This window comes from Protopterus annectens, chromosome 8.part0, assembly GCF_019279795.1.
Source record: "Protopterus annectens isolate FY-2018-M chromosome 8.part0, PAN1.0, whole genome shotgun sequence".
NCBI lineage: Eukaryota > Metazoa > Chordata > Ceratodontiformes > Protopteridae > Protopterus > Protopterus annectens.
Genome location: NC_056741.1, coordinates 932,136,807 through 932,157,152, shown reverse-complemented (window position 1 = coordinate 932,157,152; position 20,346 = coordinate 932,136,807). Strand labels below are relative to the sequence as shown.

The window sequence follows — 20,346 nt, the reverse complement described above, 5'->3', positions numbered from 1 at the left end:
TTGCTCCTCTTGCTGACGTTGGAGCAAGTTGTTCCAGGGCATTTGAGTTAACAAAGTTAAATAAGGTTTGCACTAGTGAGTTAGGACTAAAGTAGGTTTCCCAGTTGATGGTGGGATAATTTAAATCCCCTATGACCAGTGGGTTTGGCAATATTTGGATTGACTCCAGTTAAGTCAAATAGGCCTCATGTGTATCATGATGCATGGAAGGGGATCTGTAACTAGTTATGACTTGAATGGGGGTATTCTTTTTTTTTTCCCACAGTAATCTGAACCTGAAGTAACTCCATGGACTTGACCAGTCTAATTAGCCAGGAGGTGAATTTATCTCTAATATAGATAGAAACACTGCCTATTACAAACAGATACAAAACCTTAGATCTAGTATGTCATACTTCTATAAACTGACTCACAAATGTTTTTCACCTGCTGCTGAATCATACAGCACTAGCAGTCTACATTCAGATACAAAACCTTAGATTTTAAACACAAGCTGTGTCTCTTTTACCATATTTGTTTTAATAATTCTTCTGCAAAGTTCTACTTTTGCTGTATCATTTCTTTCAATCTATAATGAAGAGAACACATCTGTGCCATCTACTCAGTGTCATAACGTCTGTTTGGTTATCAGATCAATTGATCAAGTATCAAGAAGATATTTTTTCATTTCTTTTCTACGGTTCTCATTAGTGTATGTATATATACATACATACACTCACACACACACACACACACACACACACACACACACACACACACACACACACACACACACACACACACACACACACACACACACACACACACACACACACACACACACACACACACACACACACACACACACACACACACACACACACATGCACATACATGCACACACACACACACACACACACACACACACACACACACACACACACACACACACACACACACACACACACACACACACACACACAGACACCCATGCAAACGCACACACACGCACACACACACACACACACACACACACACACACACACACACACACACACACACACACACACATACACACACACACACACACACACGCACACACATATATAATAATAATAGCTTTGTGTCAATATACTGTTTGTAATAATTTTTAACCTTGCTGCCACTTTTGGAATTTCAGAAAGAAAGTCAGCAAAGTGGCCCAAAATTAACCATATCCAGTGGTAAAGAAGAATAAAGTTCATGTAGCAACTTGGATACCTGATTAAGCTGCCGTTGGTGGGATGGGCATGGTCCTCCTAGGGGAATGGTTGGACAGAGCCATCAGTGCATTGCCATAATACTTTGATGGAAAAGTAGCAATGCAGATACGTGGCTTGTTGGGTATCAGTTAAGCTTCCTGAGTCACTACTTAGTAATAGCTTTCAGTATGGGTGAGTGGAACCCTGTAGTCACATTTGTAAGAAATTGTGATCCTCCACAGGGAAGCACATCAAACAGCACCCATAGGTGGGTTTTGGATAATTGCAAACAGCAACATTCCCAGTATAAGAGTGACAGCCAAAACATCTTAATGGCTGCTTGAATATTGGCCCTACCTGGATACCTCTTGCCCTGACACTGGGTGAAAGACCAGTTTGGAATGAATATACCAGTCCATTTTGGGATTGACAGGTATGTGGACAGAAAAAGCATATAGGAAAAAAATGTAGCTGTATCATTTCAGAGTGTGAACATGTCTGATTTAGTATAGTGACTAATGACAAAACATAATGTCTTACATTTAAAGTGTGGATGTCAAAAAGAAGTTTCCGATTCAACATTGCTCATTTTCCTTCAGACTACTAAACCTGACTTTTTCTAGTTAGACATGTTGATAGATACATTTTTAACACAAACACACTAAAACAGTATCTCTGATGGCTGGTATTGCCATCCAGAGTTTTTTTTTTTTTTTTTTTTTTGCAGGATAACTAGATGTTGTCTTCTGAAAGTAAACATCCAGGAAACCACTGAGGTGTTTTGAGTTCTAACAGGCATCCCAGCAATGATGGTGTTTCTACTATGCTTCTAAACCTACTCTTGTGGATTACTTAAACATCCACATCACTGTGATGCATCCTTCATATTTTCCTTTCTTCTACAAATACTTCTATTCAGAAACTATGAGGGCTACCATTACTAGCTTGGGATGACCAAAATGATGCCCCCAGTTCTGGCCCTTTTGGTGCTGTGTAAGTCTCCACTCAGATTGTGGTGATCAGTTGACTGGAATCAATGTGCTCCTCTCACTTCAGTATGGCAGAGCTACCATTTACTGGTTATGCCCAGCCTCCCTAACCCAGTACTTCTAACATTCAAGACACTAGATGAACTTAGGTCATTTGGATGGAGGCCAGGACTTTATCCATCTGTACTACACAACTAAGATCTGACAAAAATGGTGTAGCAATACTCATGGGGAAGGTCTCAAATTTGTGGTCAGAGTGGAGGACAAGGAACATGAACCATAAACACAGGAAGCCAGCATCCTAGGTCAGAACTTATGGTAATTATCCTGGGTGTTAAGGCAGAAAAAGAGGGACTACTAGTGTCTTGATATGGTGTTCACCCATTCACATTAAGGGATGATCAGGAACAGCTGATTGAGGCAATAATGGAGTTCAGTAGGATGAACAGTGTTATACTAGAGAGCTATGTGAATGTGCACAAAGCAGAATGGGAGAGGTTAAAGTCCAGGGCACAGAAGAAGTAGGAGGTGATGAAATCTTGTATCACCAAGAATAGCCAATGCTGACAGTTTATGGATGTGGAGGAGAAGGCACAGTTAGTCAATGGTGATCATGTCACTTTGTAGTTTGTAGATAAGAACAGAATCAATTAGATTTTCTACAGGTTAAGCTCTGTATAGGGGATGTTTCAAATCTCTAGGCAAGTTGAACAGGAAGATACTTTGTCAGCTACTTTGAAACTGACTCACCTACAGCAAGACAGGGCAAAGGTGTCAATAAAGACTTGGTCTTACTTCTTTTAAATGGCATTAGTCTTCTCCAATATGTTTTTATAAGTCTCCATTCCCTAAGGAATAAGATGATAGACTTGCATCTGAAGCCTCTCTAGGATGGATAGCATACACCAGTGTATTCTTGAAGAAAGGTTCAGATTTCTTGGTTAGTCTGAACAATGGCATATGAATATAGATTTTGTACAAGAGTGTTTGATTATTCTGCAGCATTTCACAATCTCCCACTAATCCCATTGGTTACTAAATAGTAAAATCCATGGATGGATGGATGGAAATAATTAAATGTATGTAAAAAAATGTATTTGATTGGAAAGAAAACCAAATTTTCCAAACTGTTATAGTGAGGCTTGCCAAAAGTGGAGATGAACATTTATAGCTATTTGGCCTTTATGTTTTTTAAACTTTTCAGTATCCTTGATAAAATTCTAGCTTTGATGGCATCTCTGGAAGCACAATTTCTAGGCAGCACATCACTTAAGGCTCTGAACTCTCACTAGGCTTGAGGGTCCCCAATATGTTATGTTGTGACACTACTTATTTTGTATCCTAGTAGTGATAAATCACTGAAGAAAGATGTATAATAATGCCTAACTGTGTAGACTATGTCATCTCTGGGACCACCCTAACCTAAAGTAAAGTTTGGGTTATCATTTACATTTTGTTTACTTGTGCTGAGTTTTCACAATTTCAGCTAAATAATAATAAAAAAACTGTGTCTTTTGTGTGTTAAAAATATTTGCAAAGGCTTATCATGAAAGGTTTCATTCCACTCCCCTGTAACAATATGTTATTAAATAAATTAAAATAATTGCAGGTCAACATAGTTAATTCAGTGACTTCTAGTTTCAGATGTCACCTGGTAATCCAAACAATTTTATCAATTTCCTCAAAGAAATACTTCAATGTAGAAGTAATAAATATTGTAATATAGAGCTGCGGCATAACTCTCAATGACTACTTGTATTCAAAATTATTGTTACCTTTAACACCATAATGGTGATACTGTTTTGCAAAATAATTCCCGCATGTCATTTAAAATGGAACCTAAATGGGAAAGTAAGCTATACAGCGCTATATCATCTATTTCAGGTTTAGCTGTATACATCCCAAGTAAATTTTTTGTAAATACATATTTTTCAGAATGCCATAAATCATCAGTTTTCTCTCTAATTCAAAACAACAGTGATATCTCCTGAAAACTGTTTATCACACTTTAAAGTTCCCATTGACTCCTATTGTTACTGCACAGAAGGACATAAGTAAACTGCACAATATAAAACATATATGGCATTTTCGTGTACATTGTGGAACAGTGGCATTAACATTTTAATAACTTTGTTATGCAGAACTTTTGATATGTAAAATGTAATTAAAATACCTGAATCTGATATGGATATTCCTTACTGATGGTTATTGTTGTATTATATACTTCAATGAAGACCACCTTTGTGAATGATACCACCTTGCTGCCTCTGTTGTCATTTTGTACTCTGACCTCAAATGGGGTAAGAGTAGGATCTTTAGAACACAAACCAACAAATCTGTAGATACAAGTGCCCTGAAAGTCATATCTTTTTCCATCAAATGTGGTATAATGTGGATCTCCATAAGCAGAACAGGTAGCAAAATGTATAGGATAACAGCCCTGCACTCCATTGACTATGTCACATTTTTCACTGGATTTACACATAGTGGGTTTGCATACTACCATTCCAAGGATGGGATCACATCGGCAAAGTATGCTACAGTTTTCATCTTCCCAGAATTCTTCACTTGGATTGTAGTAATGACCTTGGTATGTACACCCACATTTCTCAATTGCAGTACATTTTCCAGCACTAAGAACATATCCAGGATTACATGCACATGTTTCCACACAGGGATCTTTACAAGCAGATAGAACTGTGGAGTTAGAACAGGAAGCAGGGCAAGCATTTCCACATGCTTCATAGTGACTGTTGTCACCGCAATCCATTGCTAGAAAAGAAAAAAAAATTAAAAGGTAAGCCTAAATGTTATAAAATAATACAATTCTAAGCGGAGAATTTATTTTATTAATGACATGAAGAAAAAGTAAATAAAATAGAAAAGAAAATATGACAGAAATGCAGAAACTTAAAAAAACAAAAGAAAATGTAACTCACGGCATCCTGCTTGCTCTCTCCAGTCAAGTATAACAACTCTATTCTTTCTACAAGTTGCTGCATATGAATTCAATGCTTGGCACAGAAGCTGCTTAGCTCCATTATTTAGGCAAACATCATAGACACAGTTGTCAAAGAAACTATTAGGGTTCACTTTGGAATGGCATTCGCTGAAGGGACCATCAGTTTTTGTTAGTAAACCACAATAGCTTTCACTTTCATAAATCTGCCTCTTTGTGTCATCACACGTAGGGCAGACACCCTGACAAACATCAAAACAGAACTTGTCTCTGTCTTCCACTTTCCAGCTTTTGGCCCATTCTGTTATGGATGACACTAGAGTACTATCAGGTGTCATTCTTTCATCTTTCACATTTTCATTGCAGTTACCAAGCAGTCCACATAAATTGTTGCTGTAGCTAGAGGGTACAGTAATATGCACATACCAGTTCCATTCATATGTTAATTTGAGCCCAAAGGCCGTCTCTAATACAGCATTATTTCCACTCTGGTAAAGAAGTAACTTGCCATTCGCTAAAGTTGCAGGCAAATTGGTTGATATATCATTTACCTGTAAAGAAGAAATTTTAATTATTAATTATTTCTTGAGTATATATGCCTGACTGTATATGTTTATACATTTGTGTGTCTGTTTTTCTGTACATCTATATTACTATCTATATTTCACCTCTCTCTCCTTCTATTTTCGTATGCAATTACTTTTTAAAGAGACATTACAAAAAAGTTTTGCAATTTTTTTTCAGAAAAATGCTCTTTATTCACACTGTGAAAAATGCTTTACTATTGCACATGTTTATTTGTGCATTTTAGAAATACTCCATACAAATAAGTAAAAAAAGCATTTTCTTACTTCACAAACTGTGTGGTATCACTGTTAAGTGACAGCACAGGCAATATAACTGCCACTATTTAATTTCTAAAATGTTGCATAGCTGTTTGTACAGTTTGAATGCATGTTAATGTAGTAAAATGGGCTACAGCCTATGTAAACATTCAGAAAAGCCTGTGGTGGTGCAAGAGAGCCCAGGAAGATGTCTGCCTAAGCCCAAAGCTCTGGACAGGGCCTGCAGAAATTTGGATAAAATAGGGTTCTCAGGGATAAAAAAAAAAAAAACAGAAATAAATATGATTAATCATTAATAAAAAGAGGACACCGTTTTTGCTTTTAAAGCTTTAAATAATGTGGAACATTTTTTTTCAATTTTTTAAAGTAATCATAATAGGCCAGAGGTTGAGCTCCTTGAAACAAGCCCTAGGGCAACAACAACAAAAGAAGTGTAAAGATTAGAAGGAGAATTGCAAGAGATGGAAGAAAATAAAGCAGAAATTAAATCTGAGCAGCAGGAACAGATGCACAGATCACAGAAGACAATAGAAATTATAAAAAGGCAGGGAACAAAAGATGAATATTCTTGAAAATTACTCACATAGGAATGTCAGGATAACTGGAGTACATGAAAGAGTGGGCAACAGTGAACTGCAGCAGCTTGCAATGCAGCTATCATAAGAAGGATTCATGCTATGAGGAAATCAAGACACATTGACAGAGAGGATACACAGAGTGGGAAGGTGGCAAGGACCATCAGAAAGCAGTCCCAGGCATGTTACAGCATGCTTCTATACATATAAATAAATAATAAGGTAAGCAAAGACTTAAAGTTGTACCATTTGCATGGATGTTCATAAAGCTCATTAGAAATTAATCAGAAACAGAGAGCATGCTGGAGATATTACGGCACAGTGGTGCAGCGGTAGCATTGTTGCCTTACAGCAAGAGGTTCTCTGGTTTAATTCTCAGCTAGGGTTCCTTCTGTGTGGAGTCTGCATGTCCTCCCTGAATTCGTGTGGATTTCCTCCGGGTGCTCCAGTTTCCTCCCACGTTACAAAGACATACATCTGGAGTGTTTCTCCCAGGCCTCCACTGAAAATTGGCTTTGTTCCAAGTCAGACTTTCCTAGTTAACAAATGTGAAATAAATAAATACAATTAAATTAGCTAAGGATAAATGGAACAGCTGTATGGCTGAAATACCTGCAATTCTGGAAGTACAGCAGGAAGGGGAAGTTTTCAGGCTACGTATTAGGGAGGATGTTCAAAAGATTATACAAAGGTGTTACAGACAACTAAGCAACACAAGCAGTAAAAACTTGAACTGGCATTGAGACATGAAGAGGCAGATCGACCTTAGACATAGGAGATGTGATCCAGAGACACCAAGAAAGCAAAGGATTAAAATGGACGTGCCACCACAGACAATCTGTAGACAAACTTCAACTTTTAATAAAACAACATGGTTAAAACCACTAAAACAAAAAAAAAACAGCAAGAAAGGATTAGCACTTTAGGCCCTAACCTTCTTCAGATCCTGATTAATTTTAGCCAGTCAGCTTCCTTATAAATAAAACATGATCAATCAACAAGAGACAAGCTCGTTCCTTGTTCTATTCATACCTCTAAAATAACTATGTAACAGTGCCAACCAATCATCTGCTTTAAAAGTGCAAAAGCACCAGTCATAGTCTTAGGAGACAAGCTTGTTCCAAGTTCAATTCATGGCTATGGAGAACTTTGTGGCCAAACCAATGACAATAAAACCTGTAGACAATCTCTTGGAAACAATCAGCCTTGTGACTTCTGTTTCACTAAAACCAGTAGCTTAACTTAGCAGTACCAACCAATCATTTGCCTAAAAAATGAAAATTCACCAGTAAGAAACAAGCTCGTTCCTTGCTCCATTCATAGTTTTAAAAATAACTACAAGGCCAATAAGTTGCAGGAAAACCTAATGAGAATCTCTTAGAGTCAATCAGCGTTAAGAGTTACACTTCATATAGCCAATATTAGGCTTAGCAGTATAAACCAATCATCTGTCTTAAAAGTGAAAAATCACCAATCAAAAATTGAGGAGACATACTCATCTTTTGCTCCATTTGTAATTGTGGAAATGGTTACGTAACCAAGCCAGTTGCAAATGACCTGATGACAACATCTAGAGTAGTCCTAAATACTTAGATTTTAATCAGTAATAATTAGTTGCTCCTCACCAGGCCCCAATCTTTTAAAATGTGCTTTAGCAGAACCATGCCATAAAGCCTGGTGGTCGATCTGCTCTCAACTCAATGATCCAAGGTGTTTCTTCTACTTATATTTTGTTTCTTAAATCACCCCCTCTTTTGTGTTTCTTTAACTGCATGAGGGCCATAAACTTAAATTTGTGAGTACTATTCACTTTCAGGTGATTAAATAAGGCATTTGTTGTAACACTACTTCTAACTTCAGACATATGATGGAGAATCCTATCTTTAAATGTTCTGTTGGTCTTCCTGACATAATAAGCGGGGCACCAGTCACAGATAGCAATGTAAATAACATTCTTACTATTACAAGTGACCCATCCTTGAAAAGAATACCTAAGACCAGTGATTCAATATATAAATTCATTGTTGGTACGAATATATTGGCAAGGTTTGCAGAAACCACATTTCCAAGTTCCTTTTCCTTTACTATTGGAGACATCCTTTCTATTCTCATATCCATCTTTAAAACATAAAAGCCTTTTTAGATTCTTTTTATTTTTAAATGAGAATCTTGGACCTTCTCCTACAGTTTCCTTAATTTTCATATCTAATGTCAAAATGACCGAATATTTCCTAATTATTGCAGAAATAATCAAATTATCCATGCTGTAAGTTAAAGTGCATCTCAGTCCATTTTCTGTTCATAGTTGCCTTGCTGTTCAAGTCTTAATAAAGTAATAAATAAAGTCTTAAAAGGTCAATGTCCAGGGCACACCCATGCATATGCATATGCATATGCATATGCAAAAGCCACAAGAGGGAGGAGGTGGAAAAGAAGGGTTTCAGCATAGGCAACTACCAATGTATGCAATGTTCGGCCCAGAGGATAGGGCCAGAGAAAATGTTGTATGGGATGACAGCAAAAGGGAAAGTAGAACAAATGAGCAAAGACAACAAGGAAAATGTAGATATTTATGTAGATCCTGGAGTTTATCAAATCCTATCAGAACCAGGAGAATGCAGGTAAAACTAAATAATATGAGTGACACATTGTTCTATTACTAAACAAAACTGAATATCAGATGGGGGAGAAGATGCTGTGCTATGACTATCAAAAGGGAGAGATTGACAACAAGGCAGGGAGAGAAAAAAGGAGTGAAGAGTAGCAACTGTATTTTGTAGGGGACTTCATACAATCCACAGGAAAAGTGATAAAATGTGGGATAGACAAGTTTACCTTCTATAAGGGAAGGGTGGAAAATGCACACCAGACAATAGGAAACATATGAACCAAGCAAGGATGAAGAAGGAGTCTGCAACAACTAGTTTGCTAACAAGGCATAGACAAGAAGAGATGAAATATTGAGAGTTGGGAGGGTCTACTGTGTCACTACAGAACTCCAAAAATACAGGTTGTATGTAAGGAGGGAATATAACAAAAACATGAGAGAAGAACTACACCAAGGAATGAAAAGAAGCGGGGGGGGGGGGGGGTAGCTGGGCATATGTAGTGAAAGGTATCCATACAAGAGGGAATATATATATATATCTACACACAAAATATTTTGGTACAGAAAGTATGTTAGGTGCATTTTTAGGGAAAGTCAACCTAATGGAAATAATGGAAGAGATCCAAATACAGGAGAGACACGTATCAGATCACGCAGCAATGAGAATGAAGTGAGCAGGAGCAGAAACAGTGACAGGGGGTGAAGGTGGGTAGCTGTAAATGGAAGAAAAAAGAGGAGAAGAAGATACTGCAAGGACAAGTAAAAGTAAATACAGGACAACATGAAAGGCAGGGGTGGTGGTGAGATGGATGAAGACCATTATCAGAGAAAGTAGATAAGTGGAGAAAGAAAAAAAAATAGGAGAAAAAAGGAAGGATGATTTAGTAGACAGAGAGGGAGATGATGGTGGGGCAGAAGAAATATAAAATAAATTAAACTGGAAGTGAAGCACTGAGGAACTGTGAAGAGAAAAAGATATAAGGATACAGTCAGAGAATAACATTTTTACAAACAATGAATTCAACAATAGTGCTGGAGGAACTTCTGGTGGCTAGAATGGAGGCAGTGGGGAAGAGCTAGTGAGGAAATACAAGAATATCAGGCAGAGAGATATGTATAGAAGATAAGGGGAGAGGAAGGAGAATATGTAGAAGAGGAAGAACTGATCAGGGGAAGGTTTAAAAAACACTACAGAGAGACATACACAATAGGGGGAGGAGTCTCAGAATGGAACTGTGGAAAAATATCAGGGATCTACACTGGAAAACAAAGAGACAATCGGAATACAAAGGTGACAAGGAATGAGATCACAAAAAGCATCTACAAGATGAAGTAGAGGAAAACTGGGATGCCAGATGGATCATCCCCAAAATTATGCAAATGAGGAGGGAGGAAATGTTTAAGGTGTTTTTGTAGGAACACAAGAAAATACAGGATTCTGTCAAAGCAATTTAAAAGTCTACAGAGGACTAGGATAACCATGATATTTAAGTGGGGATGGAGAAGGGAAGGTAATAGAAAGTTATAGATCTATATCTTTGACTAGTGTAGACATCAGTTTTTATGGGAAAGGTAGTGACAGGAAGAATGGATGAAATATCACCAGAAAAATAATGCAAGCAGGAAAATTATTTCAAGAAGGGAAGTAACACAGAACTAAAAGCTTTTTTGGACTTTCGTGAATATCAGCACAGGGAGGAGCAGAAGCAGAATGGGAAAGGTAGGATTGTGTTCTTTGGCCTTTCGGATGCATTTTGTATGGTGAGGTGGGAATTCTTAAGAAATAAACTACAGAAAAGGCAGGTAGGGGAAAGGTTCATATGTTGAATACAGCCTATATACCAAGTCTCTGTAACTGAAATACTCATAAGTAGAAGATAATAAGAGGAGACCAAGACAGAGTGGGGAACTAGACAAGGGTGCCTGCTGTCTACAGGCCTGTTCATGCTTGTGATCAAGAAACTGGCAATATAACTCAGACTCAGTTTAGTAATGCTGGAAGAAAAGAAGTGGATGCAGTCTCAGTTTATGTTATATACAGATGATGATGTGTTAGTATCAGAGGGTGTGGCTGCAGAAATTGGAGCTAAAAGAGATATTTTAGACATTTAGTGAAGTGGCAGGACTCAGGTGCAGCATCAAAAGACAGTGATAATAAGATAAGGAAAGCATGTGACGGGGGAATAGTGAGATATAAGAGGCAGAGTTCCCTTAGTACAAAAGTCTCTGTGATGGAATCACAGTGCAGGAGAAAATGTAGAGGAAGCTGAAAGAAGGTAGTGGCTACTCTCTGGGAAGAAGGTGGAGAACATTGATATATTACTGGAGAGAATTAATACAGTGGCGATGATGATACTACCAACAGCCCTCCACCTACTCTGCATAATCCATTAGACCCTATGGAAAAAGGCTACAGCAAATGTAAACAACATAGACAATTAAGTCAGTAAAGGCCAGGGGAACAAAGTGAAAAACCAAAAATGAGAATGAATAGGACAATGGCTGATAGGGGCTCCCCGTGTCACTATGTATGCACTGACATGTAATATCATTCATGTGACATAAATAGAAGTGTAGGAAGTGAAATGAAAATGAGATAGGGACAGGAAGTTGTTGAGAAGTTTGCCCAAGGATGGAAGTGAAGTTAGTTGACGTATCTGGGACTCATGAAGTCTGGTGAAGGGAGCTCCAAAATATTAGAAGTGGCAAAGATAGGTTGGAGAATGTATTTATTTATTTGACATTTAAACACAAATAAAACTATACAAATGAACTGACACACAGCAAGGGTCATATTAAATCAGTTAGCACTCTCAGAGGTCAAGCCTGCTTTTTCAGACTAAAATACAATTATATATACAAACTCTAAAACTTTATAAACTTTTTAAATTATTTCCTCCAATAAGATACATTGTGTCCACGAAACATCCTGATACAACACTAATTACTTAGTATCAATGAACATTTAATGTCATCTTAAAGACATATTCACTTAAAAGCTGAAACTCCAAACAAAGCATCAGTGCATCCTTATAATATATTATTTCACTTTGTAATAAATACAACAGATTTGTTAAAAAATACATGCTTGAATGCAAAGTGCAGAGTTAATAGTAGAAACAAACATATCTGATACTAAAACCACACTTGCTCCGCTTATTTACATTCATCTTTGCTTTACAATAATAATGGATCATCGAGGAATCAATACATTCTAACAAATCATTGATTCATTCTGCAATAATTACAAATTAGAATACTGCAGATTTCATTAGAAAATGCGTACAAGAATGTAAAATGCACATGGAAAAAGAATACTGAAAGGGAAACAAGAAAAAGGTAGGACAGAAGGAGAGAGGATGGCACCCTGAACGAAATGGAAGGGGTTATAGAAGCAAAGGACATAAAAGGTCTACAAAGAGATATGGGAAAGAAGGGGTAAGGTCAAAACAAGGGAGGAATGATGTATATGAGTTTCATGATATCAGCAGCAGAAGAAGAGGAAGATAATTCAGAATGAGACACATGCAGAAAGTACATAGAGTTGGAGATGAAAGCCACAACATACTGCAAAGATGGTGTCTAACCCCCATGAGGTTTGATAAAGAAGGCAGAAAGGAGTATAATGGATCCTGTAGGTGTCAGAAGGAAAATGGCAAGAAAAATACTAATGTTTTAGGACTGTAGGTGGGCACAAGAAGTCTAGAAGCAGATGCAGAAGATTTGGCAAGGCCTAGTTCAAAATGAAGCAGAGCATACATGGGATGCATATGAGGAAAAAAGAAAACGGACAGCATCTGGACAGAAATCAGGATTAAAATTATCTTTACTATAAGTATAGAAGTTAAAAACCATCATCACTCAAAACTAAATGGAGACAAAAACGGTATGGGAGCACAAATTACACAAGATGTTCCTGGATATAGAGAGACGATGACAAAATCTGACAAGAGTGAGGAAAAATGTTGAGAAAATTAAAAAAGTAGTGGAAAAAAGTATTAGAACACTACAAGTCTGAAAATCATAGCAGGAGGAATGACAGAGTCAACTGAAAGGGGAATCAAGGTGGGGGGTGGAATAGGTATGGGGGGTAAGAAATGGAGCAACAAACATCTGATTAGATATGGTGTACCATGCACAAAATTTACATGTGAATATGAGATGCTGTGTGACATTAATAAAGTTAAAAAAAAAACATTCACGGAGGAAAATTTCTTATTTCCAGGTTAATTATTAGGGCAGCCAGCAAAGAACACAACTGATGGACATATGTATTTAATAAAATTGGACGTAGTTGTAAAATGCTGATATAACACAACAGGTTGTGTTTCTTCCCAAATTAGACAGCAAGAGAAAGAGAAAGCGAGAAGCTACAGGCACCAGTATTAAAGGGTAGAAAATATTAAAGTCAATCAGTGGTGGCTTGTTTTATACTGAATAATGTTGTTAACAGTTCGCGGAGATTAAATTAAAATGTAGTAACCACAGCTGTATCACAAAGTTTAAGAGATGACCGAAAAAACTGACATGAAGACATTGATCAGATTACCCTCAGACGTATTTCATTTAAATTGGGCAACAATGGAGGTGCAAACATATGAAATACAAGTCTAATGTTAATAATTATTTATTTTTATTTCCTAATTTACATTTGGTAACTTTATGGGTGTATTACACTGTCAATTCAGTCAGTCTTCATGCATGACCCACAAAATATTTGTGTGTTATTAACTGAGCTTAACGGTTAAATAAATACAACTTATTTCTGTCAGGTTCATCGACGTTGCCGTTGACAGCTCAGACAACACAACTAATTTTAATACTAGTCGTCTGACTGAAAATATACTGATGGAATGCACTCTCAAGCACTGAGCATATCATTGCCTTATGAATGAAAATATACATGTCCATACATAACCAGTGACCGCAGCACACTGCCATTTTGCAAAACTGGCCACAGTTACACATTTGTTATGCCAGTCAGCATTCTGGATAGTAAATCAGTCAAGGTCAGTTCTCAGAAAATCAGTACTAATTCTTTGTTAGTCATGGTAGTCAGATGTGTGTAAAGATGAGAAGCTGGAAGGTAAACAAAACCAATCACACCATCAAGCATGTCAATTAGTCTACTTAAACATTCAGCAAACACCAATGGCTGTAGGGCATCTGCAGTATTGCCATCCTCTGGCTATGGCTTCATGGCCTGCCAATGACATCATGGGGTGTTCTGATAAGAAAGAGACAAGCTTTCCAAGCTTATGATCTCCACCAGTCATCCCCTTGGAATTTAAACTTCTAAATCTGCCCTTCTACCTTCATGGAAGCATCATCTAGTTCATTCTTTATAGCTTTTCCTCTAGAGGGTGAATACCTTAAAAATACAAATAAAAAACAAGAATTTCCTTACCAACCCCATGTTCAATCACACTTGGAGATCAGCGTGCTCTTATCTCTCTCTGAGATAGCTGTTCCACTACCTGTTTCTGCTTTGTGCTTTATGAAGATGGTTAGTGATTCATTCAACCTGTGCTACTTGTTGTCTCTGTAAGGTAGCACCCCAGCAACCTATCACCTCTTTATTCTATGTGGAAAACATTTGAAATGCCAAAAGTCATTAATGCGAGTTTCAAAATGTTGAGAATGAATGTCCTGAAATGCAGTGTCACATAATCAAAGTCCAAAAATATCACCTGTTCCCTGAAGCGTGAAACCCTCACAGTTAGTATAAATAAGTTTACGGGGTGTGGTGAGCTTGCCTGCCACATCAGGGGTGCAGAAAGGCTTGCTCCTGTGCAAAAAAAAAAAATACAAGTCTCAACATTTTAGCAGTGACACAGTCGAAGTATTACCTTCTCAACTATCTCCTCATATACCCTTACCATCTTATTTTTCTTTCTTCTTTCTACCTTTCCATACCTCCTTCCCATGGCAAGCATGATAAGTTCACCCTGGCAGTCCTGCTGGGCTAGGAATCCCTTGACTTGAGATATTTGGGAACTGACAAAGGATCATCAATGAAATATGAGTAAATGTGAATGAAACTCAGTAAGGAATACTTCAGAAGGCTAAAACTAAAATTGAAAACAGCTCTGACTTATGAAGTCCAAGCAGTGAACCAATTTCCGCCCCTTGTTTTAACACAGTTTTGGTGTGATTGACTGGTGTGATTGAAACCCACTATTGTGGTGTCATTTTTAAATCCCTTTTCTACTGCTTAGGAGTCTCCTCAGTCCCTGCATTCTGTGCATGCCAGTATTAAGTTCTCCATGTATATTTTGTTTGTTCTATGCTTAAGGATGTAATTTAAGGACTGTTTTAGTATTCTGCTGGTTATATTGTTTTTCCTCATTTGCTATTACACTGTGCTCCAGTATTAGTGGAATTGCGATATTGTGTTATCATTACATACATACTGTGATAATTAACATTACTCTCATTTATCTTAAACCATTTAGCTGCTAAAATAGGTTATGTTTCAGCCTAGGTTACTACTACTTGTTATTTTAATTTAGGTGTGCACTACATGTTTTCTGTGTTTTTAGACCCATTTCATCTTTCCTTTGAGCTTTTCTTCACTTGTATGGGAGGGTGCAATTAAGTTGCTGTACTGTATGTGCTTGTAACTGTATTACAAAACTATGCTGCAATGCTCCCAAACCAATACTAGACCATCCAGAATGCTTAAAATATAAACAAACACACAAAAGTAGCTTTCTTTAATGTCCTCTTCTTAGCTGAAGACATTCACCCTAACCCCGGACCTAATTCACCTACAAATAACAACTACCCTGCCCCTCCCTTTAACCTTTCTGCCCCCTATAAAACTCTCACATTTTTTACAATCAATGCTCAGAGCCTCAACAACAAAATACATCACTTCCAAGCATGGCTAAGCCACAACCAACCTGATATTTTACCCATCTGTGTAACATGGCTCAAACCCCACATCTCTGACTCTGAAATCCTCCCTGCCAGATTTCATGCTCTCAGATGTGACCGCTTAAACAAAAAAGATGAACTTCTGATAACATCCCCTCATGTTTGAAGTCTGCTGGGATGGTATAGCACTCCCAATTAGCATCCTAATCAATAGATCCATAATGTCCCCAAACTCTGTCATTCTGCCTTTATTATTCCTCTCCACAAGGGAGGCAAAAACACTAACATCTCTAACTTCCGCCCTATAGCTCTGTTGTCTTCAATCTCAAAAATCCTAAAGAAATGTATCGACTTCCAACTAATGCCTTTTCTGACTCATAACCAACTTCTTACTCCCACCCAACATGGCTTCTGACCAGGGCATAGCACCATAACAGCCCTACTCTCCTTCTTAGAAACTGTCAATCAAGCCCGAGATTCCGGGAATATAGTATCTACAGTTTTACTAGGTCTCTCTGAAGCATTTGATACCATTTCTCATACCCATCTTCTGAGTCATCTCTCAGACCTAAATCTCTCCCAAAACACCCTATACTGGTTCTCAAGTAACCTGTCAGACAGATCTCAGGCCGTGAAATAGAAAAAAGGCATCTCTCCTTTCTTACCTGCCCCTACCGGCGTAACTCAGGGATCCATCGTCAGACCAATGCTGTTTATATCTTTATCAATAACTTTCACTCTGCCATTCAAAACACTAAAGTCATTCAATATTCAGATGACTCAACTCTTGTCTGCTCTGCTGCTAAGTTCCCTGAACTTCTAATTAAGACCCAATCCACCTTCTCAACTACTGAGATTTGGACGCACCAAAATCACCTTCTTCTCAATACAAACAAATCTAAAATACTAATATTCCTCCCATCAAAATCTTTCTCTTATGACAAAAATTCCTTCCCAGTCCTCAGCCAAAGCAGCTCTTCTATTGAGGTTGTTCCCTTCACCAAATTACTCGGCGTAATTATAGATGAACACCGCACGTTTGACATCCACATTCAGCAAAATATAAAGAAAACGCACCAAAAACTGGGTATGCTATACAGTAACAACCACTTCCTCTCCTCTTCTACTAGGCATACTCTGGCCTCTACTTACCTCCTTCCCTCCATATTGTACGGTGCCCATCTACTAACCAACCTATCCTCCACCATCACTTCCAGACTTGAAAACTGTTAGAACAAAATTTCCAAATTTTCCACCAAAGCCAAACATTCGACCTATCACTGTATTACCCTCCAATCTCAAAACTGGTTAGAACTCACAATTCACCTGGTCTACCTCCAACTTACCACAGCTCATAGGCTAATATTTAATCCAGCCAAATGCCCCACACTGACAAACATCCTTCCCCCTTATACCCCAAATAGAACTTTCAGATCTGAACACCAAAATTTAATTACTGTCCACAAACCTAAACATCCTGCTGGACAACTTCTCCTCTCCTTCTGCCCAGGTAAAAATGGAATTCTCTCCCATCCACTCTAAGGACAATGTCAAACACAGACCACTTCAAACCTCAGCTTCACACCTACCTCTCTTCTAAACGGAAATGTAACTGCATTCTCCCTACCTAGATCTGTTATAAGTAAAAGCCCTTGGGAGGTTATCCTCCTGTGTTCCCAAGCTCCTTATAGCTTGCTATATCTTTCCATAGCTAAATCCCATATGATCTCTTGCATCGTGTATTTATTGTAAATAACCTTTGACTGGACTGTGTGAATAATTTCATTAAAATAAATCTGTATTTTATAATCCATAGGATAGTTTTGCTATGGGCAAAACTGCTCATACTTGCATTGAATTTGATATGTATTTGTATATGTGCTTGTAATGTTTATTTTACTTGAGACTGTTATCTCTTCTGTAACCTGTACTACGGAGCCTTTCGCCCCGGGCCTCCACTGAAAATGGGCTCTCTGGGCCCAGTGGACTTCCCCAGTAATCAAACTGGAAATATATAAATAAATATAAATAATAAATAAATGTGGGATCACCCATCACCAACAATTCAAAAAGTAAATGCGAGAAAACCAAATATAGTAGTCCATGAGAATAAAGTAGCATTTATCACAGAAACTGCTACACCAAGTGATTTAAATGTCTCATGTACAGAAAGACACAAAGTCATAAAATATTAGGAAAATTATTAGGATTTGTTAGCAGAAACAAGATCAATGTGGAAGAAAGATAACCAGATGATTCCAATAGTAGTAGGAGCACAGGTCTCATAAAATAGTGTCAATAGTCACATTTAGATATGCTGCCAATACATGTAACTCCATATGAATTGTGCATTATGGGTAGTGCAAAGAACACTTTTGTCTAACATCAAAGATTGAAACAATACTAATTTCATGACCCTTAATCATACCTGACATAGTAATGAATTCACTTCTTGTCATGGTGTTAGAAACCCAAAAATCTTGCAGAAAATAAACTCAGGAAAAGCCAAGTAAGAGAAGTTATGTCAACTCCAATTTTCACAGCAGTTTAACTTTAATGAAATGAATGTGTGTGGTGAAAAAGAGTCCAAGCTCTAACTAGAATTCCACAACCTAAATGATCTAAAGAAAAGAGCCATTTCAGCAGACAAAATGAAAGGGAGGCTATGACAGACATGGTACTTCTCAAGGTCTTAGAAAGAAAACAGTCACAATTACTTGGTTTATTCATATTTATGGTCAGCTTCTGAGGTCAAGCAAATCATGATGTAGCTATATGTATATAGTCTTTTTGCCATTATAAAAACAAGAATAATAAATACATATACATATACACACATACACAAGCACACACACACACACACACACACATATATATATATATATATATATATATATATATATATATATATATATGTATGTATGTATACATATATTAATAAAAGTGTCTTTGTATTGCGGTACAAATACACTAGGTTTTCGAAACAGAAAAAGCTCAGTATCCACAGAAATTCTATGCATATTTTTTAACATTACTTCCCTGCCAAACAATCTAAGGCTCAATAGAACATCGTCTATTTTTGATTTAGCAGCTGGAACAAACTGTAAACCTTTATTCAAAACTTTAACGTGTTTCAGTCAAGTTAAAACTTAAGTTGAAAATTAATGTTTCTTCACAGGCTGATGTTAACGTTTGACTCGTCTCTCTTCCGAGGGATGTCTCCCCCTCTTTCTCCCTTGGCTCAGAGACCTCGTCTCTTTCCCCTTCCATACTTCTCACACTTGAAGGGGTAGTGAGGGAAAAATATTTTAGAAACAGTATTAGAAACAGTAGCTGTGTTAGGTCTCGCTCCAGCACCTGACACTCCAGGATGTTCATTCTGTTGCTGTTCTTTTACAGTGGTATCTATGTGAGAGTTTCCAGGGTGAGTCTGAACCAGTAGAATGTTTTCTGTATGCTCATTCACCCATGCAGATGTTTGTCTTCTCACCCCTTCAGGTACAGGCTTTTTCCATGCATATACTTCCCCTTTGCAAAAATCAGCATAGTCTCTTTGCAGTCTTCTCAACTTTTGTTGTTCTATCTTATTGTAAAAAACAGATACGTTTAGATATATGTCATTAATTATGTCAACATGAAAATCAAAAGTACCTTCTATTTCCTGTTGCTTCCATTCAATGTAATCAATCAACTCTTGCTCCCTTGGTTCAAAATACTTAAATCACAAGCTTCATATACCCAAAGCTTGTTTCTAAGGTTAAGCTTCTGCCATTCCTTCAGTAGATTTGGATGCGCTAGGTCCTGTGTAGGCATAACCAAAATCTGTAGTCCTCTAGGAGCAATCCTATAGTGAAGGCATGCCTCCAAATGAAGGTGTTGCCACTGAAGTCTCTTTAGGTCAAACAGGCTGTTCTCAAGGTCTCTGGTGCTGCACATAAAAGCACTGTGATCTAAATGCTCCTCAGGGCTATGTTTAGTTTCTGTATTTAAGTCAAGGCACAACAGGGGATTCACATTAAGACGCAATAAGCCCTTATTCATGCCCTTCCTGGCCATGCACCAGGAAGTATTCAATAGTTTAATACCATTAGTGTTACAGAGTCCAAGCCAATGGTCTCATTATTACCACTGGTCTGCAGTCGATAATCCAACTCAACTGCTGTGCCAGTTAACCCTTCTGCCATCTGTGGTTCTGCTTCCAAGCAAAGAAGAACAAAAGACAAAAGCAGGAAGCCTCCCACTGAAGAACTGTGTAACACAAAATATCCAAG

The 20,346-nt window shown here is 37.6% G+C and overlaps 1 protein-coding gene across 1 annotated transcript in view; it reads right to left on the bottom strand.

Moving 5' to 3' along the window:
• Window positions 1-20,346, bottom strand: part of LOC122809162 (IgGFc-binding protein-like) — a 351,155-nt gene that overhangs the window by 98,718 nt on the left and 232,091 nt on the right. Inside the window, exons 13-14 of the mRNA XM_044080449.1 lie at window positions 5,149-5,719; window positions 4,383-4,981 (exon numbers count right to left, since the gene is read on the bottom strand). Coding sequence (XP_043936384.1) covers window positions 4,383-4,981; window positions 5,149-5,719 — 1,170 coding nt within the window. The remainder of the gene's footprint in view (window positions 1-4,382; window positions 4,982-5,148; window positions 5,720-20,346) is intronic.